Source organism: Balaenoptera ricei, chromosome 21, assembly GCF_028023285.1.
Source record: "Balaenoptera ricei isolate mBalRic1 chromosome 21, mBalRic1.hap2, whole genome shotgun sequence".
NCBI classification, from domain to species: domain Eukaryota; kingdom Metazoa; phylum Chordata; class Mammalia; order Artiodactyla; family Balaenopteridae; genus Balaenoptera; species Balaenoptera ricei.
The window spans coordinates 35830681-35855070 of record NC_082659.1 but is presented as its reverse complement, the minus strand read 5'-3'; the positions used below and the strand labels follow the sequence as shown (position 1 = coordinate 35855070).

At 39.8% G+C, this 24390-nt stretch overlaps 1 protein-coding gene across 4 annotated transcripts in view; it reads left to right on the top strand.

Moving 5' to 3' along the window:
- HOOK3 (hook microtubule tethering protein 3) overlaps positions 1–24390 on the top strand; it is a 119087-nt gene that overhangs the window by 40007 nt on the left and 54690 nt on the right. For all 4 annotated transcript variants that reach the window (XM_059909495.1, XM_059909492.1, XM_059909491.1 and 1 more), the window contains exons 7-13: positions 3967–4029; positions 5248–5331; positions 11120–11283; positions 15109–15249; positions 17303–17504; positions 21614–21724; positions 22486–22573. In XM_059909495.1, the coding sequence (XP_059765478.1) occupies positions 3967–4029; positions 5248–5331; positions 11120–11283; positions 15109–15249; positions 17303–17504; positions 21614–21724; positions 22486–22573 (853 nt within the window). The remainder of the gene's footprint in view (positions 1–3966; positions 4030–5247; positions 5332–11119; positions 11284–15108; positions 15250–17302; positions 17505–21613; positions 21725–22485; positions 22574–24390) is intronic.

The window sequence follows — 24390 nt, the reverse complement described above, 5'->3', positions numbered from 1 at the left end:
AGCTATAGGGGGCCTTCAGGATACAACTATGGAAAAGATAGACATGGCCTCTTGTCTCACAAAGTGTGATCTAAAGGGAAGAATGGCCAAACGAGCAATTCGAATATATCCAAAGCATTCAGAATGAAAAGTGCCGTGATGGGGAAAAGATAGTAGGACCTCAAAGGAGTGTGTCCCTCAGCGTGGGGATGTTGGGGAAGGGCTCTCAGAGAGCGCGGCGTCTCGTCTGAGCGCTGGAGGAGGAGAAGAGGTCAGGAAGGGCACACGCTCGCGGTCCAGGAGGCAGCTGCATGGCGCGGGGAGGTGTCGGAAGAAGCCTCAGCAGGCGCGGGGGGTGTGGGTGCTTTAGGCGAGGCGAGAGCCGTAAGGCCAGTAGGATGCTGAGCAGCTTTGTGGAAAGAGCTGGAATTTTGGAAACCAGTGAATTGCTTTTTAAGGAGAAAATACACTGAAGTCTGTATTTGAGAAAATCCAGGCAATGAGAAGAATGGATCGGAGGAAAACAAGGCTAGAAAAAGGGAGAGCAGTTGAGACCTTAGTAATTATCCAGTGAGGAACGATGGAAGCCTGAACTAGGTTACGGCGGCTGGGTGGAGAGAAGTGGACAGATTTGAACATTGTCAGAGCTTTACTTAATAGGCTTGGTGACTGATTGGGCCGTGGAGGAGGACGGGGTGGCTGGATAGAACTATGGAATTGAAGAAGGGCTTTTGTAAGATGATTGTCTGTATGTCTTTATTCAGGTGCAGCTGACTTTGATTTTTTTTTTTCTGTTGTGGTAAAATACACATAACATAAAATTTGCCATTTTCAAGATTATTTTGTAGCATGTATCAATACTTAGTTCCTTTTCGTGGCTGAATGGTATTCCATGGTGTGGGTGTGCCACATTTTGTTTATCCATTCATCCGTTGATGGACATTTGAGTTGTTTCCACCGTTTGGGTATTGCAAGTAGTGCTGCTGTGAACCTGAGTGTACGGGGTTGTTTTGAACACGTTTTTATTTTATTTTTTTAATAAACTTATTTATTTATTTATTTATATAATTTTGGCTGTGTTGGGTCTTCATTGCTGTGCGCGGGATTTCTCTAGTTGTGGTGAGCGGGGGTTACTCTTCGTTGCGGTGCTCAGGCTTCTCACTGTGGTGGCTTCTCTTGTTGCGGAGCACGGGCTCTAGGCGCGCAGGCTTCAGGAGTTGTGGCACGTGGGCTCAGTAGTTGTGGCTCAAGGGCTCTAGAGCGCAGGCTAAGTAGTTGTGGCACACGGGCTTAGTTGCTCCGCGGCCTGTGGGATATTCCCGGACCAGGGCTTGAACCCGTGTCCCCTGCATTGGCAGGTGGATTCTTAACCACTGTGCCATTGGGGAAGTCCGAACACCTGTTTTTAATTCTTTTGGATATATACCCAGAAATTGAATTTCTGGGCTGCATGGTAATTCTGTGTTTAACTTTTTGAGGAAGTGCCAGCACAGGTGTGTTTTCCACAGGTGCTGCACCATTTTACATTCCCACCAGCAATGTGCTAAGAATTCTAATTTCTCTCCCTCATTGTCAACCCTTGTTATTGTCCATCTTCTTGATATTAGCCATCCTAGTGGATGTGAAGTGTTTTCTAATTGTGGCTTATTTGTATTTCCCTAAAGACTAATGATGTTGAGCATCTTTTCATATGTTTGTTGGGCATTTGTATGTTATCTTCTTTGGAGAAATGTGATTGGTAATCAAGTAAGTGATAGTCTTTTAATTCTTTAAATGCTAATAGGAAGAAGCCACAGGAAAGAGCAAGATAGAGGTTGAGATAACAAGAGAGAAGATGATAAATAGTAGAGGGTCTCTGAGAAGCTGGGGAGAGACAGGGTTGAGAGCGCATTACAACAAGATTGAAGAAGGAAAGGATGCGTATGAATGCTGCCAATTTTGTACCTTAAGGTACAGGAAATTGGGGAATTTCTTATCTGGAGGCAAGGTTTTCTGATGAAGAGTAGTGGGGAGTTGGTGAGGTTTGAGAAGTAGGAAAGGTTTGGAATAATCTCTAAAAAGAATAAAGAGACTGCTGATTGGGGAAGCATAGCTGCACTTTGGGGGCAACTTTGAAGGCCCAGCTGAGATTGGAAACTATATATTATGTTTTATGGTTTAAAAAATATTTACTCTCTCAGTACTTAGCAGTCAGGATATATGGCCAGAAGAGATAGGCAGCTGGATTGGTCTTGGGTTGAGATTTTGCCCCGGAGAAGGTATTATGGTAAGAGAATCGATTATATTGACAAAGTCATCACAATAATAGACCATGAAGTCTAGGCCAGAAAGAGAAGGTAACTGATTAAACAGATGATCAACTGTGTAACCTAAAGTATGGAGTGGGGAGATTTCCAAAAATAAGATGACGATGTTGGCAGAAGAAAGAGGAGTAGGCTTTAGGCAGGCAGAACAGTAATGTTCACCGTGGAGTCTAAGCAAAGTGAGGAAGAACGAATGTAAGATGATGGGCTGTCAGTGAAAACCAGGGAGGAAGTCGGGAGGTATAGGACCTGGAAGCCTCGTCAAGGTGGACATCCTAGCTGGGATTGACTGGGAGGAGGCTGTGTTCAGGGGGTTTTATTCACAGGTGCAGCTGTGTTATGATAAGAACTAACATGTAACAATGGGGACTGGAAGAAAATACTTCCACTCCCTTCTACCCCCCGGCCCTCCCCCAAATTAGATCCTTCCTCTCTGAGTGTCTGTCACAGCCCTCATCACATGATACTGTATTTGTCTTTCTTGCTTGAGCTGTGTGAAACCCATGGCACAGGTAGCTTCTTGAATAGTTCAAAATTATAGACGTGGTTATTTCTGGATGGTAGAATAATGGGTGTTTTCTCTTTGTATTTTTTCTGAATTTTATCTTCTCTACATTGGGTGTTATTTTTTTAATTGGAAGAAAAATCTTTTGAACATCTTTTTATTAATATTCTTACAATAAAAGCATAAAAAATTGAAGCCAGTATTCTTTTACTCTTTCTGAGATTTTTTTCCCTCCTAATTATGCTAAGGGACCTTCACTCTTCTCATGACATTAATGTAGAGCAGTGGTTCTCAAACTTCAGTGTGTGGTGCTGGGCCTTAACCCTAGAGTCTCTGATTCAGTAAATCTGGGCAGGGACCCAAGAATTTGCATTTCTGACAAGTTCCTAGGCAATGCTGGTGTTGTTAGTTTGGGGACTTCTCAATCAGTGTTGAGAACCACTGATGCAGAGAAAAAGGTACAGCTGAGCATAACATTTCAGTTCTTTAGAGAGTGGGATGAAGGCTGAAATTACAAGATCTCTCAATAGTCTGTCCCCACGTTTCTAATTGTCCCTCTCTTTTGTCCTTCAGACAGAGCATAAGAAGGAAACAGGAGAAAATTGGGACATTTGAGTCTGCCCCTGACATTTGTCACAGTCAGAATTTTATCCCTTCTCCCCAAACCCTCACACACCCTCTGGATCTTCTCTGTGTGCAACACAAGGGTGAGAGAGGCTGAGACCTAGATTCGTGTGTATGTGCGTGTCATCACTGAACATTAGCGGTTAATTTGGGCTGATATTGATGTGACCCACGTTTATTCTTCAGAAATAGTTACTTAGTGTTGCTATTTTTTTACGAAAAGTCAATATTTTAAATATTTAGCCACATTTTAACTTAAAGACTTGTCTTTTTAGTGGTAAGAATAAGTAATACTTGAGTCTCATGACTGGCCCTGCTGTGAAAATGCATACCAGAATTACACGTGTGATTTTAAGTGAAGGCTAATCCTGCAGCAAAACAAAGCTCCAGGCTGAAGAGCTTCAATGTATAGGAAAATGTTCCTTTTACATTTGTGATTTCGTTGTAATTTTTATAATTCTATGGCAGCTGGGTGTTCATGTTTGTTGTTGTAAGTGTATTATATAGAATGTCACTTTTTTCTCTTGGTTGTAATCATTTAAATCTTAATTTCAGCTGATGAGTAAAGAGTCTCCTGTCTCTGCTGGGAATGATGCCTATGTTGACCTTGATCGCCAGGTACCTGATCTTACATTGTTTTTTTCCATGCAGAGATTAAAGGGTGAACTTCAGATATTAATGAAAAGGATGTTTCAGTTGAAATTGCTTATGAAATATATTGGTATAATTCTTTATTTTTTACCTAAAATTCAAGAACTTAAGCCACTTTACTAATGGATATTACACACTTGTAATTAAATTTGTAATTAACATATTATTGCACAACCCACTTTAAAATAAATTAACCTCTTTAACTTACTATAATTCATGTTTTCTAGTCATGGTTTTTCTTTTTCCATTTGTGATATCTTTCTGTATGCCACATTTAACACAATAGATGCAGTCCTGGAAAATGGCATGCATTTAATCCTGTGATTTATTTATAATGCAAAAGATATTTTACCTTTTATTTCATGTTATTCTTCAATTGAAGAAGTCTCCTCTACCCTTCATCTCTGTGAAGCAGTGAACTGTCTGGTTTTCACTGACAGCCCATCATCTTACGTTCGTTCTTCCTCACTTTGCTTAGACTCCACGGTGAACATTACTGTTCTGCCTGCCTAAAGCCTACTCCTCTTTCTTCTGCCAACATCGTCATCTTATTTTTGGAAATCTCCCCACTTCATACTTTAGCTTACGCAGTTCATCATCTGTTTAATCAGTTACCTTCTCTTTCTGGCCTAGACTTCATGGTCTATTATTGTGATGATTTTGTCAATATAATCGATTCTCTTACCTTAATACCTTCTCCGGGGCAAAATCTCAATCCAAGACCAATCCAGCTGCCTATCTCTTCTGGCCATATATCCTGACTGCTAAGTACTGAGAGAATAAATATTTTTTAAACCATATAACAATTGTGTTGAAATACACTAGCTATTTATTTTAACAATTGAACCCCTGTTCCTCTAGCACATATATATTTTACCAAGGTGAGATTTCTCAGTTATTACAGAACCAACATTACCAAGAACCAAGTAGCCCTAGGAGATGTATAAGAAAACTTGATATGAGGAAAGAACCAATTTCCAAGTACAGAAAAGACAAGACTCAGGACTAAAAGATGTCTGCAGTTAGAAGTGCCTTCTTTTGACTTGTGCAGAAGGGTTCTTGATTTCTCCCTGCCCCACAGAAAGAACAGGGGGAAGCGTTTTCGTTCTGTATTGTACATGTGCGATTATTAGTTGTTGCCACGTCATATTGCAATGTTCACTGTAGCTCTTTGCTTCTACCCAGCTGAAGAAAACTTCAGAGGAACTGAATGAAGCTTTGTCGGCCAAGGAAGAAATTGCTCAAAGGTGCCATGAGTTGGATCTGCAGGTAAGAGATGTGGTTTTGCACCACCTGTTTGCAGCGCGGCTCTGTATCCCACCACGTGCCCTGGGTCCCACGTGCGGTACAGTTTGGCTGTAACACAGCCCTAGTTCGAGAAGAAAAAGGAAAACAGCGCCCGGGAAAAGAGTGCAGACTGAGCAAAGGTCAGAGTTTTCCTTCCTTCTCACAGGCGCATCAAATTCATAATAAATGAATTTAAAATGGGATAAGCCCACAAGAAAAGACGAGAAAGAGGAGAGAGATCGGCTCTCAGGGGGGCTGGGGGAGATTTTTTAAAGCCCTGATTTGTAGCGTTTTCCAATTTCCACGGTATAAACGCTGTCACAGCGACCAACTCCAGGCTGTTCATGGTTTAACAGTCGGCTCACCAGACTCCCGAGTATTTAGCGAGCAGCTTGGTTACAGCCAGCAGCAGCACACCACTGCTCATCACCAGCCCCAGAAGGCCAAAAGGCAGCTGGATAAAGCGCCAAACGGCCTAAAAGGAGTAAAGAGTGCAGTGGCCAAGAACACCTATAGAGGGGGAGGGAGCTGCTGTAGCTGAACCCCAGAGAGCCCCCATGCTTGGTGGAAGGCTGCAGCGAGGTGTAACAGGGTCTTCTGCAGGAGAGCTCAGCCCCATTGCCCGTCACCCACTGCACATACCCTGACCTGTAGCTGGTTTCCCAGTCGAAGGGTTCTCTTCTAAAGAAGTTAAGCAAACAGAAGTACAGGAGGTTAGACCGAGTATTAGTATTGCAGGGTAAGGCCCTTTTCATTTTGACCTCTCTGGATTCTCTAATTTACAGAAAACCGATTCTTACATGTGAGGAAAATCTGCGTAACAGAAAAGAGAAGGGTCAAGATAAACAGGAAACTAGCCCTAGAGGAAGTGGAGAAATTGGGGTAGTAGAAGAGATTTTTCTTTTTAATTTTTTAATACCCTCGTGAAATTGGTGAAGATATTGCATCTATAAAATAAGGACCAGATGCTATTTTAAAAAGAAAAAATCAGAGATCAAGAAACACTAAAAATAGAATTGTCAAAATAAACAAATTCAATAGAATAGTTAAAAATAAAGTTGAAGAAATCTCTCCTAGATTAAAAGACAGAAAATAAGAAATAAAACTGTTTGTCTGGGATTTACCTCAAAATCAGGGAAGAGGGGGGAGCGGATGGAAGTCCAGATGGGTGCATAATTGGCCATGTTTTGATACGTGTTAAAGCTGGATAGTAGGCACACAGGGTTCGTGATATTTTATACTAGAAGCATTTTACCTTGAAAGGCATGAGTTGGTCATTGCTTTGGATGCAGATAGGAAAAAGTGTGATCAGAGTACACGTTCTGGGTTATATAGTAAGTAATATTTACCTAGTCATAATGTAAGTGCTGTTAATTGCTTTTCAGATTCTAAAATTCAGCTATACACAAATGCAGTATTTTACAATAATGATAAATAAGAGTTGGTTGTTTTTATGAGCAGGATATAAACATTCTCTTTGATGGTGTAACGTTCAAGTCGTACACTGGGATTGGCAGACTGCAGCCGGCCCTCTGTCTCGCGAGTAAAGTGGTAGCGCAGGCGGGCTTGTTCCTTGATGTGCTGTCTCTGGTGTTTTCGCGCTGCAGAGACAGGGTTGAGGACTCGCCACGAGACCTGTGGCTCCGAAAGCCTCAGCTGTTCACTGCCCTATTCCTTACAGAAGAGTTTACCAGTCCCTGGTGTGAACAGATCGCAAAGCGAATGGCGGGGCTGCAGAGAGGTTATGAGGAGATTGGCGGCAGCGCCGTGACACACTCAGCTCTGCAGAAAGCAGTCGTGACGCAGGCGTGCTGATGCGACCTCTGAGGCAGCGATGTGAACATCACTGGCCTTCAGCATTTAGCCCCGTCCTGTGGAGAAGCAGTGTTATGAAAGCAAAGCTGTGGGTGATGGAGGCAGAGCAGGAGAAGCAGGATGAGGCAGAGCGGTGAGGGCCCGGCGGGGCCCCCCACGTTCTCGTCTCACCGCGAGGGAGCCGCAGGCAGTACGTGGCCGGCCCCTTCTCGCCATCCAGTCTCAGCTCCAGATCACGTGGTTTATCTGTCATGAAATATTTACTGGGCACTTAGGTGTGCCCAGTACTAACCTCAGCCTCCCTGGGAAGCTCCTCGGTCACCAGCCTACAGTCGTCCTCCGGCCTCTCCTCTTAGTCTTGCTTTAACCCTCTGCAGAGCACTTTCACTCTAGGTCTTGCATGTATTTATTAGTTTACTTTCTTGCTTAATATGATTTGTTCTTGTTTATATATTTACTATGATGATTTGTTTAGAATATGTAACACATAAGAATAAGAACTGTCTCTGCTTTTTCCATCGTAGTATCCCTCACACCTAGAAAATTGCAGCAGTGTCTAGCACGTGGTAGACCCACAATAAGTATCTGAGTGAGTGAATGAGTGGGCACGTGATGGAGTGAAACAAGTCAATGAGTAGTTGTTCAAAATTGCAGAGGTGGCCAGGGCACGGAGCAGGAATAGTGCTATATAACTATTTGTGGAAAGGGGATGGCGCAAGTGGCTCTAATTTCACATGTCAGAGGAGACAAGTCACTAGATAATGTGTAAGGTTGATAAATCAAGAAATAGTGGGTATAACATGTTATTGAGAGATGTCAGGTCACAGCCAAAAACAGTAAAGTTAGGAACATTAAAACTAGTTGTCTCTTGGAGGTAGAAAAACTCAATGGGAAACTGTAGCTTTCCATTATAAGCCCCTTTGCTTTATTTGCTTTTTGTTTCTTAAATTGTGTTTATGTATTATTTTTAATTAGTCTCCTTGTTGACTAAAAAAAAGGCACAACGTGAGAGTTGTGAGTTAAGTTTTATTTGGGGCAAAATGAGGACAGTAGCCCAAGAGGCAGCATCTCAGCTCTGAGGAACTGCTCCGAAGAGGTGGGGTGGAGCTCAGTGTGTATGTGATTTAGGTGAAGGGGGTCCATGCAGTGAAGCACGCGTTCTGGCAGAAGGTGGCTGCCAGTCCCGAGGAGCACTTGTCACCGTTGATGATTTTAGTGCTTTTCTAGGTACGAGGAGATGCAAGAATTGGGCTCATAAAATCTTCTCCTGAAAATCTAACTATCTGAAGGCCTGTTCTGCCAGTTTTCCCAGAGCACGGAGGGCCTCGTTCCTGATCTCTTCCTAACTCCTTTCAGGGGGTGTTACGGGTCAGCAGCTGCAGCAGCTCATGATTTAATCCTTGTCGAGGTAGATGGCACGTGCCAATTTGTAGTTGACACCTTTTTCTGTGTATGTGAAAAGGATTTCTGCCAAATATATTGAATTAAAATATTTTAGCAACATTTGCTAGTCTGATAAGTCTGGTATTAAGGTGTTGCGTTATGCACTCAGCCTTCATATAAATTGACCGAATACCAGGCTATAAAGCAATTCCCAATAAAATTCAAAGAATCTGTGTCTTTAGATCATGCTTTCTGAGCAAAGTGCAATTTAAGATAGAAATGATAAAGAAATGAGCTTTTAAATTTTAAAGCCTTAGATATTTATTTTAAAAAGAATGAAAGAGCAGAAATGAATGAAATAGACCAGTGGCACAGAATTGAGCTACTGCTCTACTCTGAGAAAAGACTCATGCATTTATGGAAATCTGACGAGTTAGAGAGCTGACATTTCAGACTCATTCATTTATTCAGCAAACATTGCGCACCCACTCCAGACCATCCACTGTTCTAGCTGCTGTCAATACAGTGAAGATAGGGGAAAACACAGAAATGGATAAAACATCCCTGCCCCCAAGGTGCTTGCATGCGATAAAGAAGACAGACAGTGAACAGGATAAGAATACGGTCTGTCGTGTGCTGCTGATAAGTATTCTAGAGAAAGGGGGACGCGGGGGGGTGCGGGGGGACGGGGTGGGAGGAACTAGTTCTGAGTGGGTCGTCAGCAAAGGCTGCCAGGGAGGCAGCGAGTTAGTAAATCCTAGAGGGTGGGTGAGCGGCCTCCAGGCTCAGCGCACAGGCCTGGCGCGGGGCGGCTGGTGTCTCCGGGAGCACGAAGATGAGGGCAGCAGGAGCGAAGCCTGGGGAGAGGAGTCCGTCTGCAGAGGCCTGACAGGCTGAGTAAATAGATGGGAAGCCGCGGGAGGCTTGTGAGCAAAGACGTCCTGTGATCCGGATTTTATTTTAATGGATTATGGTGGCTGCCGGGTGGAGGTGAGGGCCAACTCAGAGGCCTTCGCAATCATCAGGCCAAAAATTAGGGTGGCTTAAATCAGAACTGAGGGCTGGTAAGAAGTGGTTGAAATCCGTTTGAAGGTAGAGCCGCTGATGTTTGCTGAAAGAGTGGGCGTGGGTGTGAGGACGAGATGGGACGGATCCTGCCTGAGCAAGTGGAAGGACAGAGTTAGCATTGCTGAGATGGGGAAGACAGTGGGAGGGCGGGGCGGGGGGGAATGAGAGTCCCACCTGGACAGGTTAAATTCAGACGCCTGGTGGACATCCAGGTGGACGTGATACCCAGTGCAGGGTTCCAGGCTGGAAATAGAAACATGCGGGCTGTCAGTGAATCAACGATGTTGACAGCCCAGAAGCTGGAAGCCATCAGTGTATTTAGAAAGGAAAAGCCATGCGTGTGCCAAAGGCAGGGAGATGAAGAGGGCTTGACTGGAGTAAAGAGGAGGCACACAGACCAGGAGAGGGAGGTGTCCTGGGAGCCACAGAAGCCAAGGTCGGCTGATCCTGAGGATGGTGGGGCAATAGCCCAACTGGAACAAGTTCCAGAGAAAATGGGGGTGGAGAGGGAGAATCAGAAATGGCAGGCGACTTCTGTTTTTACAGTTTTTTGAGATGTAGTTGACATACAGTAAACTGTTCATCTTTAAAGTGTACAGTTCTGATGCATGTTGACATGTATAAACGTGTGGAACCATCACCACAATCAGGATAGTGAGTTCTCATGACTCTCTGTAATCCTCTTCCGGTCCCAGCTCTGCTTTCTGTCACTGTAGATTAGCTTGTATCTTCTAGAATTGCATATGAAAGGAGTCATACACAGTGTACTCTTTTTCTTCCTGGCTTCTTTCATTATTTTGAGATTCATTCGTGTTATCGGTACTAATAGTTAATTCTTTTGTATTGTCAAATAGTAGTCTGTTGTATGGATTTGCTGCAATTTATCCATTCACCTACTGGTAAACATTTGTTTTTCTGCATTACAAATGAAGCTGTTATAAACATTCTACGTCTCTGTGTGGACATATGCTTTTAGTTCTCTTTGGTAAATAAATACCTAAATGTAAAATGTCTGGGTTATGTGGTAGTTGCGTGTTTAATTTTTTAGGAAAATGCGAACCGGTTTTTCACAGCCTGTGGAACATTTCACGTGCTGAACAGGTGTGTGAAGCTCCCATATGTTTTCATCTTTACCAACACTTGGTACAGCCAGTCTCTCTGATTTTCAGCATTCTAGTGGGAGTGAGTGTATGGATATAACATTGTGGTTTCAATTTGCATTTCCTTAATGACTAATCATGAGTATCTTTTTGTGTGCTTAGTTGCCATTACATATCTTCTTTGGTGAATTACCTTTTGAAATGTAAAACAGAGAATGAATTCTTGCTTACTCTTACGTACTGCTCTGCCTGTGCAATATTCCAAAATAATGTCAGTGTTTTAAGTGGAGGTTGCTTGTACTTCTTTAAAAACAGGCTTTAATTCGTAATGGTAATTCACAAGTGATTATGCGGATTCCAGTGTCATTGGAGAAAATAACCACTGTCTTCCTATATTCTCACAGGTTGCAGCATTGCAAGAGGAGAAAAGTAGTCTGTTGGCAGAGAATCAGGTATTAATGGAAAGGCTGAATCAGTCTGATTCTATAGAAGACCCTAACAGTCCAGCAGGAAGAAGGCATCTGCAGCTCCAGACTCAGTTAGAACAGCTCCAAGAAGAAACATTCAGGTAAGGGACTACTCACTCAGATCTCATTTTTTAAAATTTGGTAATGTCTTTTTTTTTATATAAATTTATTTTATTTTATTTATTTTTGGCTGGGTTGGGTCTTCGTTGCTGCGTGCAGGCTTTCTCTAGTTGCAGCGAGCGGGGGCTACTCTCTGTTGCGGTGCACAGGGTAACGTCTTTTAAAGTTAAGAATATAGTGTTAGGACTTTCGGGTAACTGCAGACCAAGGAGGCTGTGCAATTAGCCACTTCCCCAAAGTCTTCCCACATAACATGAAACAACTGCACATTTAGGAAAATCTGTCAGTGCTCACCCTCAATGTGACTTGCAGACAGAATGCCCCAACTGCACAATAACTGAGTGAAAGGAAGGAAGCAAACACCAGCCCACCCCCATCCTGCCAGGTACTCTGAGGCAAGTAAAGGCAGACAGAGAAAAAAGTCAGAGACAGAGGAAGAACTAGCGAAGGAGCCTGAGGGTGAGTTGGAGCAGTCGCTGGAAAGATTAAGTTCACTCAAAATCGGAAATTACTTTAAAACGAAAAAGGAAATTAGATCACAAACTGCAGGGATAGGATTTCAAAGTAAGTGTATCTTCTTAAAGGGCCAGGTGCCAAAAAAAATACACAGGCACGGAATTTAGAGATTGGTGCCCTTTCCAGAGCACAGTTTAAAGAAACACAAAATAAAGGCCAGGTGCGTGGGTTATAGAGACAGGCCTATTTAAAGGGCGAGCTGATGTGAAGGGGCAGTCTTCCAGACACATCTTCTGGGAGAGGAAAAGACCAAAAAGGAGGAAGAGGGCCCACTGGCGATTGGATGGTGAAAGGGAAAAGAAGAAAAGGAAAAATTTGGTGTACTGCAAGACAAAATAGAACCCCAAAGTTGGACTTGGCAGTATGATAAAATATTGTGTTGTGATTTACTAGAAAACATATCCTGGCCTGTTTCTTACCCAGCCATAGATTTTCATTGTCAAAACTGGGAGAAATTAAATATCAATTAGGTTTTTTTACTTGTCCAGTGACTCAGTCCTTTGTTTCCCCATGAAATCTTTCTGCATTTTTTTTTTTTTTTTTTTTGGCCTTAACAGGAAAAAATAAAAAAATTTTCTTAGTCTTCTCAGAAACCTTAGAAAAACGATCCATCCCCTATGGTCTACATCTGTAGTTCAGACTGTGATCCGAGGACCCTCTCAGAGAGTCTTCAGGGCCCTCTCTTTTCCAGCCGCACTTCTGTGCTTGGCTGGATCTCCTTCATATACCTCAGCCAAAAATCCATCACAGCAGACCAGTGTAGAAACAGCTATGGGAACCCAGCTGTCTTCTACTAAACCAGATGATTTGAGTCACAGAACATAAAAAATATTGCCACTCTTAGCATTTTTTGGTTTTAGAAAATAGAGTTATTTTTCATAAACAGTATGTTGTCTTTATTAACATAATGGGTTTATTACTATTATTTTCAAATGACTGACATCTCATTTATGAGTATTCTTTAAATAATTCCTGAATAAAATAGTAGCAAATTCAATCCAGTATTAAAGTAAGCTTTATCCCAGGATTGTTAACCTGTTGAGTATTATTAAATCTATTACAGTAACTATTAAATGTATTATAACTCCTCCAATCCATAAGTTAAAGGAGAAAGAAAAATATAAAATAAGCTTGGTACATGAAATTCTCAGTAAAGTTAAGAATGAAATGAGGATGAGTATTAATCTATTATTTGACGTTTTTCTAGACATTCTAAAAATCCTGGCTTTGCCACTTACTAGCTGTGTAACCTTGGGCATGCCTCCATTTTCTCTACTATACGATGGTCTAATAGTATTATCTACCTTCTAGAATTTTCGTGAGCATTAAATGAGTTAATATATATAAAGTATTTTGAGAATATTGCCTGGCACATAGATGCTATATAAGATTTTGCTGTTAATACTTTTCTAGAAAATGAAATAAGAAAAAGAAGTGAGATTAAAATATTGGGAAGACAAAAAGTATCAATAAATGATGATTATTTGTAGATAATATGTGTGTCCACCCAGAAAATATAAGAGAATTAACTCAAAATTTCTTAGAACCAATAAACATTTAACAGGGAGAGGGTAACGTAAGACTGCTGCATAGGTCATAAGTTTTTTTACCAATAACTAGTTAGTATCATCAGGGAAAACTTCCATTTATAAGTATTTAAGTGAAGAATAAAAAAAATATTTAAGTAACATGAAGGAGTTAGATGACAAAAACTTCTAAGTTATACATAAAACATAATACTGTATGGAGAGAGAGAACATACTTTTAGGTGTTTTTAATGGAACATTATAAGAATGCCATTTTTTTCTTAACATATAATTTGAACTTGATTCCAATTCAAATTTTATGTTCATCTAGAAGTATTAATGAACAAGAGATTCCCAAAATGTTTTGAGAACAAAGTATAATGAGGGAGTACTTGCCACACCCAAGTACTAATATACTAATGAAAATAGCTTGGTACCAATGCAGCAAAATAGACACCAGTGACACAAATGAAGATCCAGAAACCAGTCCAAGTATATATAAAAATACGTAATGTGATAAAGATGGAGTTTTCTAATCAATAGGGAAAGGTTAAATTATTTGTTAAACAGTTTTGGAATGGTTGGTAGGTATTTTGGCAGGAAAAGTTAGATTCCTGTATTACATCATATACCCAAATGAATTCCAGGGAAATTGAAAGCGTTAATGTTAAAAATGAAACTCTATAAATAGTAACAGAAAACAAAGAACTAGAAGGAAAAAAAAAGTTATAATTGCACATTAGAAGTAGAAACTATACTTATATGGGGAATCTAAAAAGAAATGATACAAATGAACTCATTTACAAACCAGAAACAGACTCATAGACTAAGAGAACTTACGGTTACCAGGGGGAAAGGGTGGGGGGAAGGGATAGTTAGGGAGTTCGGGATCAACATGTACACACACTGTCATATTTAAAATGGATAACCAACAAGGACCTACTTTATAGCACAGGGAACTCTGCTCAGTGTTGTGTGGCAGCCTGGATGGGAGGGCAGTTTGGGGGAGAGTGAATACCTATATATGTATGGCTGAGTCACTTTTCTGGGCACCTGGAACCCTCACAACATTGATAACTGGCTATACCCCAACGTAAAATAAAAAGTTAAAAAAAAATTTAAAAACAAAAGTAGAAACTATAAAGTGTAAGATTCATCAATTGAATTACATAAAAATTAAGAATTTCTGTACATTACTTACATAAATAAAATTAGAAGTAAATAATCAATGATAAATATCTGTGACATGAGAAAGAATCTTTTAAATCCAAAGGAAGGATGTATGTTAAACAAGACAAATTAATATAAATTAGGAACAATATTATCCATATTTTGGGGGGAAAAGATCTATGAATAGAAATCAGACTGGAGGTTATACTCCAAAAATGTTAACAGTAGGTATCTGTCTAGAGCCATGCATAATTTTTATCTTCTTTGCTTTTCTGCATCTTGTGAATTCCAAAAGGAATATGTGTTAATTTCATCATTGAAAATAAAACTTTAAATAAATTATAGCTGCTATATTTTGGTGTCTAACTTTCTGAGTAGAGGAATGGCGATCCGTTGTTACCTTTCTGCAAGTCTTGGAGCAGTAGAATCCGTTTCCAGGATAGTTAAAACTTGGAAGTGCAGTGTATGGTCACAAAAGTAGGAGACAAATCCAAGAAGAATTTATTTTCATGTTTTTTACTTACTTTTCCTGTTCTAAGGAGAATTGTTAGACAGTAAATAGTGCTTTCTTGGTCTATTTTGTTTCGGTTACAGACTTGAAGCAGCCAAAGATGACTATCGAATACGCTGTGAAGAGTTACAGAAGGAGATGTCTGAACTTCGGCAGCAGAACGATGAACTGACCACTTTGGCAGATGATGCTCAGTCTCTAAAAGATGAAATAGACGTTCTTAGGTAAACAACCTCCCCATCTCTGTAGAGTCTCACACCTGTGACCCCCCCAGAACAGTTCTGCCACCGACGTTACAGACGCTAGGGTCTTTGAGCACAGGAAGATGGGTTCAGATCCCAGTGCTGCCGTTTCGTCAACCTCTGTGGAACCATTTTCTCATCCGTAAAATGGAAATACCTCACATACCTACCTCAGACTGACATGTGGAATTCAGTGAGGGGGTATTTGTCAGCACTTGGAACAGTATCTGGCAAATAAGTGCTGTATATAAATGTTTGTTAAATAGAAATTAACCTCTGGCCACCACTTCATACTTGCGTAGCTCTGAGCTTTTCTCATTACTACTCCTGTTCTTTATAATTTTGCGTCCTCCAGTCACTTGGTCTTTCTCTTTCTTGGATACCGTCACACCCACACACAAGGCTCATTTCCTTGCTGGACTCAACTGTTCTCTCACTGGGCACCTCACTCCCTGCCACCTCGTTTCTGCACCATTCTGCTTGTGTAATCTATCCTCTGTTGGATCATTCCAACCGTCTATGTTTTATGCGTCTGCTCTTTGAATGCTGAGAACAAACAGGGAAGATCACATAGTGAGGTAGTTTTCTCCTACTGCAGACTAGTGATCTTACTCTCCACTGGGCCCCTCCCACTGGTCCACCGCTCTACTGCCCATCCGTATGGGCCCCTCCCACTGGTCCACCACTCTACTGCCCATCCGTATGGGCTCCTCCCACTGGTCCACCACTCTACTGCCCATCCGTGTGGGCCCCTCCCACTGGTCCACCGCTCTACTGCCCATCCGTGTGGGCCCCTCCCACTGGTCCACCGCTCTACTGCCCATCCGTGTGGGCCCCTCCCACTGGTCCACCGCTCTACTGCTCATCCGTGTGGGCCCCTCCCACTGGTCCACCGTTCTGCTGCTCATCCGTGTGGGCCCCTCCCACTGGTCCACCGCTCTACTGCCCATCCGTGTGGGCCCCTCCCACTGGTCCACCGCTCTACTGCCCATCCGTGTGGGCCCCTCCCACTGGTCCACCGCTCTACTGCCCATCCGTGTGGGCCCCTCCCACTGGTCCACCACCCTACTGCTCATCCGTGTGGGCCCCTCCCACTGGTCCACCGCTCTACTGCCCATCCGTGTGGGCCCCTCCCACTGGTCCACCGCTCTACTGCCCATCCGTGTGGGCCCCTCCCACTGGTCCACTGTTCTGCTGCTCATCCGTAGATTGCTCTGTCTCCCGTTTCTCTCATAGCTGCTACGTATTTTCATAACTCTTCTCAGCTGACTGCCCCCCACCACACCTTTCCTGTGCTTCAGTCTCAGTAGACGGCATTGTCTCCTGCATTGAGGAACGAGGCCATGACCTATGGACCCTCCATGTGCTGTGTCTCCTGCATTCGCGCCCATCTTTTCTCTTTTGCTTCTAGCGTGCAGACCTGTTACTCCTCCTCCTGTCCAGTGCTAACTCCTTCAGTGCTCTGGGTCTCAACCCGTCTTGCTTCTGCAGGAACTGTGCTACATCAGTTATCATTTCCCTTCACATTTGAATCTGCCTCCTTAGCATACATTTGTATGTTTCTGTCCCTCTTATCTTAGAAAAAGTGAGAGACCTATTATTCTCTCCTTCCCTCCAGAACAAATTTAGATTACACAAGGTAAAGTTTACATTCTTTCCTTAACCCACTAAAATTCACCACCGCCTGCCCCACGGCTCCACCAAAACAGCTGTTCCTCTGGTCACTAATAACAACCTAATTGCCAAATTATTTGGACAATGTACAATTTATTTTGCTTTTGTGCTACATGTGACTCTGTTGGCTACCCCCTCTTACTTGCATTCCTTAAATTTTATAATGTTGTCTATTATAAATTTTGCTGTAATTTTGGTCATACTTTTGAACCTGCACAAGAAACTAAGCTGGACTCACCTTTGGTCTTATAATTTCATTAGAACGTGTTACTTCCTGGCAATCCGCTTGGTTTAGCACTGTCTACAGCAGCTTTACCATTGCGGATGTGTTTGTGATTTCTGGTTTCCCATCTCATTCTAGACATTCTTCTGATAAAGTGTCTAAACTAGAAGGCCAAGTGGAATCATATAAAAAGAAGCTAGAAGATCTTGGTGATTTGAGGCGGCAGGTTAAACTCTTAGAAGAGAAGAATACTATGTATATGCAGAACACAGTTAGCCTAGAGGAGGAGCTGAGAAAAGCCAACGCGGCTCGAAGTCAACTCGAGACGTATAAGAGACAGGTAAGGAGAGCAGCACAATTTCTTAACGCCGTTTTCAGCTGAGCTCTCCAGTGTAACGCTGGCTTATCAGAGTCCCCTGACTTGTTTTCATGGTATTCGGTTTTTCACCTAGGAAACTTAGTTCTTATCCAGGGCTTATTGATTGGTCTCTATAGCAGATCCTTTTATTATTTATTATTTTTAATTTATTGTGTAATACTTGAGAAATACACAAAAGTAAAAAAATAATACAATAAGTATCCATGCTTAATAAACAAAACACTCTCCCCCCTCCTCATTGCAGTAACGACTAGCCTATTTTGTGGTTTTTGTTCCTACGCATCTCTTTATTCTTTTGCTGCACATACACAGACACATACATATACGTGTGTGTGTATCCCTAAAAACTTAATAACACTTTTGACATTTCAAAACTTTATATAATGATATAGTGAAAGTTCTCTTCTGCGATTTGCTTTTGCTCAGTGGTATTTGTGAGATTTGTTTTGTTGATAGTTGTAGCTTTATCCCATTCACTTGTACCAATCTGTAGTATCCTGTTGAGTGACAATACCACATTTATCCATTTTTCTGGAGAAGGACATATAGGATGTTTTGTCTTTTTCTCTAATATTGCAAGAAAGGCCACTGTGAATAGTACTGACCATGTCCTCTTCGATACATGTGTGGAAGTTTTACAACTATGTGGAATATCTTCCTTAGAGAGTCCTCATTTAATTAGATATTGCCAAATTGTCCTCCACTGTGATTTTATCACCAGCAGGCAGTTTGTATGAATTCCTGTTGCTCCACATCATCACCAACACCTAGTATTATCAGACTTGAAATTTTGCCATTTGAAGGATGGATTTGAAATGATGTCTCCTTATGATTATACTTTGTATTACCCTAATTGCAAATATATTTACTGATCACATTTCTTTTGTGAATTGCCTATTTTTATCTTTTATTCATTTTTAAAGTTGGATTATTTCTTTTATTGATTCTGAAAGTTCTTTATTTGTTCCTGGTATTAATCTTTTGTCACATGTTGCATTTATTTCCTAGCAGTCTGTGACCTGTCCTTTTACTTTTTTTGAGATTGATAATTTTAACATGATGAACTTTAAATACCTTTTTCTTTATGATTTGTGCTTTTTAAAAAAAATTTTATTCGAGTATAGTTGATTTACAATCTTTTGTTACTTTCAGGTGTATGATTTGTGCTTTTTATGTCTCAGTTAAGAAGTCATTTCCTACATAAAGATGTAACACTAATCTCTGTTTTCTTTACAGAGGTTTAAAGTTTGTTTTGTACATTTAGGTCTTTAATCCACAAGAAATTGATTTTCATATAGGGTGTGAGGTAGGGATCCATTTGATATTTTTTGTCTTTGTGGACAACCAGTCAACCTAGCAGCTTTTATTTAATAATCAGTCTCTTCTGCAGTGCCCTGCAATTCTATCTTATCATATATCTAAAGTTACCATGTTATATGTGGGTTTGTTTATGGCAATCTCTTCTGTTTCATTGGTCTGTTTGTCTACTCTAACACCAGAACACTCTCTTATCATCTATAGATCTTTAGTAATTTTAATATTTGGGTAGTACAGATACCCGCACCCTGTTCTTTTTCAAAATTGTTTGTCTATTCTTAGACCTTTCCGTTCCCTTTAAATCCAGAATCTTTGGAAATTGGAATTACATTGAATCTGTTGATCAGTTTAGGGAGAATTGACATCTTTATGACAGTAAATGTTCCTATCAATGAATATAGCATCTTTCCATTTATTAAGATCTTCAGTGTCTTTCAATTAAGTTTTATAATTTTCTTATAAATATCATGCACATATTTTGTTATAGTTACTCTTAGGTACTTTATGTATTTGGTTGCTTTTGTAAATGCAGTTAGAAAAAGAAAAGATACCATTTTCAGTGTGTTGCTCATTTATGTGATTAAATTGGTTTTTATATGTTGATTTTACAATCTTGCCAAATTCCCATATTATTTCTAATAATGTCTGTTAGTTCTTTTGGCAGAAGTCATACTTTGTACAAATAAAAGCCATTTTGTTTCTTTCTATGGCATACCCTTTTTTTCTTCTTAATCAACATGACTGACTTTTAGTACAGCCTTGAATAGAAGCAATAATAATAGGCAACCATTTCTTGTTGATTTTATACACAATGCTTTAAATGTTTTACCAGTATATTATAAGGATTGCTATAGGTTTTGTAGTCACCTTTCATTAGGATAACAAAATTTCATTGTATTCCTAATTTGCACAGGTGTTTATCTTAAATGGATGTTGAATTTAATCAGCTACACCTATTCAGAGACTCCTGTGCTGCTTCTCCTTTCTATTAATCTGATGAATTATATTAATGGATTTCTATGTTTAAACCATCCTTGCATTCCTGAGATAAACTTAGTTTAGTCATAGCAGATTTATTTGTGGTTTCACATGGTTAGATTTGCTTTGTTCATTTTACTTGGAATATTTTGCCTCTATGATTTGTTTACTTAAAGTTTTCTGTCTCGTGCTTTCCTTGTCTTCTGATTTTGGCATCAAAATTGTACTAGCTTAATATAATAAATTAGAGAAGTTTTAGTAGAGCAACCCTGTACACCATGAATGTCTGGCAGGGTTTTTTTGGTGAATACATTTTTTCCCAACATTTCATTATGAAAATTTTCGACATATAACAAAGTTGGACTGAGAAATTACCAAAAATAAATGTAGCCCAAAGAAACTGTAAATGTGATTAAAGGGTATAAAATTAAAATAAGAAATGATTTAATTAGAGTTCCAGAGGAAAGAACAGAAAGAATTGTAGGACATTATTTGAAGGAAAGAATGGCTGAACGTTTTTCAGAATTGATGAAGGACATCAGATTTAGTATTAACAGTGCATTACAAACAGAATAAATAAAAAAGAAATCTACACCTACAATTATTGTAGTGAAATTGTGTAATACACTAATTGTCTATCTGTTTCTGATCTGGAGCTTAATATATTTTATTTTTCAGTATAATATTTTTCTTTCTGCAGTTTCTCTTTGGGTGCTCTTTCAAACCTGCTTGATCATATTTGGTGGTCTTTTATTCCTTTTATAATTTAGATTTCTCTATTTAATTTCTTTAGGTATTAAACCTAGTATTTTATGTCTGATAACTCCAATTTGAAATCTTTAGAGGTCTCATTCTACTATTTTATTGTTGTTAGTGCTGTTAATGTTTTTCTGCTGACTGTTGTTTGTAGTGTATTATTTCTTTAAGACTTTTGTAATTTTAGATTTTGCTCTGTCATTTGGCTCATCTTTACCTTTGGGAATACTGGGGACCTGGTTGAGGTTGTGTTCCTCCAGACAATGTATGTTTTTCTTATGCCAGACTTTCCACAGCATTACCAATCAGGACGACTTTAAATTAATTGCTTGGCTTAGGATTTGCCAGACAAGGCACGTGGTAAAAATTCAAGCACAAATCCATGCATTTGCAGGCTGTGGTTACACATTTTCAAGTTACCCTTTTTAAAACCCAGAACACTCACTTTAAGATGGGCAAACTTCCTTATTGATTTTGCCAGCTGATGGATTTTTTTTTCCTAACCTACCTGTTTACTGACTCACCACCTTTTAGAGTCCAAGGTAGTTTAACAGCAACCTGTCTCCCGATAATTTTAAAGGCCTGGGTTTCTGGTATTGCCAGGTGGCATCTCACACTGCCCATAGCGTCCTCACAAACTTCCTGCTCCACTTTTAACCCCTGAGGATTTCCCTTACTTTGTTATAAGCCTAGCGATGCAGTTGTATTCTTTTCCCCTAGCATTTCTTTTGCTTCACGCTAAAAGGGTTTCCAGACTGAAGTTTCCTGTGTTACAGGAAATGGAAGTCCTGTAGGTTTTCATAGTTTTGAACGTTTGTTCCTCTGGATGATCTGGTTTTAGAACCCATAGTATCTGGGCAGATTTTTGTACCTCATTCTCTCCATTGGGTTAGGCTCCTGTATCATGTGTATTTTTTTGAGTATTTTTGGGGGAGAGAATTTTCATAGATCTGTAGAAGAAAATAATAATAATTTCTAATGTTTCAAATTATAAAAATTAATGGTACCTTTCTATACAGGTAGTAGAACTGCAAAATAGATTATCTGAAGAATCGAAGAAAGCAGATAAATTAGATTTTGAATATAAGCGGCTAAAAGAAAAAGTTGACAGTCTTCAAAAAGAAAAGGATGTGAGTATATATATTAGGCATTTTGGTTTTGAGCAGTGCTGAGATTAAGAAAATGATATTTAATTCATGTTTTGCCTACATTAATTTCTTCTTCTATTTATAAATTTGAAAATTTGAGATCCTTTTTTTTTTAAATTATAGAAGATTTACGTTTGTGTTTCAGAAATAGATCTAAAATAAAAGATTGCTATTCTGATTTCTTTTTTATATATTTAACTTTTCTACCACTGTTGCTTCTTTTCCTTCGTCTTGCTTGTGACTTTCTAGAAATTTATGTAGCTTTTCTGTTTTCTGTAGGAAGACACAGTTCTTTTTGTTGTTGTTCAGGATATTTTGAAGCTTTTTAAAATATTTTTACTTTGTCATGATTTATGAATATACATGATTTTTGAATATTTCAGCATATTTTGAAGCTTTTTAAAATACTTTTACTTTGTCGTGATTTATGTTGTTTGATCTGTTTCATGAAAATAAAGTTATTTACATAATAAGGTACTCATTGTTAAAGATGGAGTAGGTGGTTTTGTTTCTTATGACTAACTGGATAGGATCCTACCTTGCACATAGTAGATACTTAGTATTGTTAAATGGGAAAAACATCGTGTAATCGTTTCCTTCTGTGATCTTTCCGTAGAAGGTCAAAAGGTGTAACATGTCCATGTTCACCACTGTTTATCATTCTGTTAGGTAAGGCAAAGACCACTGATGAGTAAACTCATAAAGCTTGAAGCTAACTTTCCTCATTCTTAATGTCCCTCCAGAGGTTAAGAACAGAAAGGGATTCTCTGAAGGAAACCATCGAAGAGCTTCGTTGTGTTCAGGCTCAAGAAGGGCAGCTCACAACTCAAGGTAACATTTCAGTAGCCCAAGCAAGGTTACTTATTTCTGATAGTATCAGGAAAAATATTAGATTCATTTTAAGATGATTGCGCCAAAGACGAGAACTTGAAGTTGGTAAAGAGGCCATGAGATTGATACAGATTTTGAACTGTTACCCAGATTTTCTGACTGTAGTTACAGGACTGGATTTACTTGCCTACTTTTTAATTTTAATTATATTTAAATGTTTGGGTTTTATTAAATCAAAAGCATAAACATTTGTTAAATCATCTCTGTTAGTAATAAACCTGAAAAGTTTTTAGTGACCTCTTTAAAAGTATATCAGACTTTCTAAATCAGTGATTTTTCTCGGCTGAGATGTGAGGTGGGTGTCAATTCACTAAGGGACTAAACATCCAAAGTAGAAACCTTCTCCTTCTCACAGGAAAGGAGCAGCACTTAGCTGAGGTTTACCTTCTACCACTCGAGGGATGCAGGACCTGGTTGCTGACCTATACAGCTTCACCCTCTGTCCACTCCCACTCCGACTACCAGCCCTTGGCTTTTCAGTTACCTGAGACTAGAATTTTTCTTTTCCTCTGACTACAGCCTCCTTTTCCTCTCCTCACTCCTTCTACCAAACCTGCTCATTTGCTCCATCCACCTTCAGCCCCCTCTGTAGTCTCTGCTGATCGTCTCCTGACCACCGCCTTTTCCAGCTCACCCAGCCTGCACACCAGCCATTTCAACTGTGTTCTCATCACCACTGTCTTTCCTTATCCTCTTGACTTATTTCAAGCCCTAATTAGTTTTATTCTGTACTCCAGATTACCCAGGCCAGCTAAAGAAAATTATGTATCTTTCTGGTTTTTTCCTTTTCTTTTTTGTTTACTGAGGTATAATTGACATGTAATATTATACTCTTAGTTTCACATGTACAATATGATTCGATATTTGTATGTATTGCAAAATGGTCACTAGAGTAAGTCTAGTTAGCTAACATCTGTCCCCATACATAGTTGAAAAACATTTTTTTCTTGTGATAACTTTTAAGATCTACTCTCTTAGTGACTTTCAAATATACAATACTGTATTATTATGTACACCATGCTATACATTACATCCACGTGACTTATTTATTTTATACCTGGAAGTTCGGACCTTTTGACCCCCTTCACCCATTTAGCCCACCCCCACGCCCCAGCTCTCTTCTCCATAGTGGCTGTACCGATTTACGTTCTCACCAACTGGGCGCAAGGGCTCCCTTTTCTCCACATCCTCACCAACACTTGTTATTTCTGGTCTCTTTAATAATAGCTGTTCTAACAAGTGTGAAGTAATAGCTCATTGTGGTTTTGATTTGTATTTCCCTGGTGATTAGTGATATTGAGCCTCTTTTCATGTACCTGTTGGCTATTTGTATGTCTTCTTTGGGAAAATGTCTATTTAGATCCTTTGCCCATTTTTTAATTGGATTGTTTGGGTTTTTTTGCTATTGAGTTATATGAGTTCTTTATATATTTTGGATATTAACCCCTGATCAGATAACTGATTTGCAAATATTTTCTTCCATTTGGTAAGTTGCCTTTTCATTTTTTTCATGGTTTCCTGTGCTGTGCAGAAGCTTTTTAGTTTGATGTAGTTCCACTTGCTGTTTTTGCTTTTGAGAAAATTATACATCTTTCTTGACTGTCCTCACCAAAAAACAAATTATTTCTGATCATAATTGGATCCTTGTTGCTGCTTGGTAGTCCTTTCATGTATCTCTAGTCAATTCTACATGAGTTTTCCCAAAATTTTGAGAATCTAGCCTTGAACCTTAATGCTTTAATTCTTAGCTCCTGTAT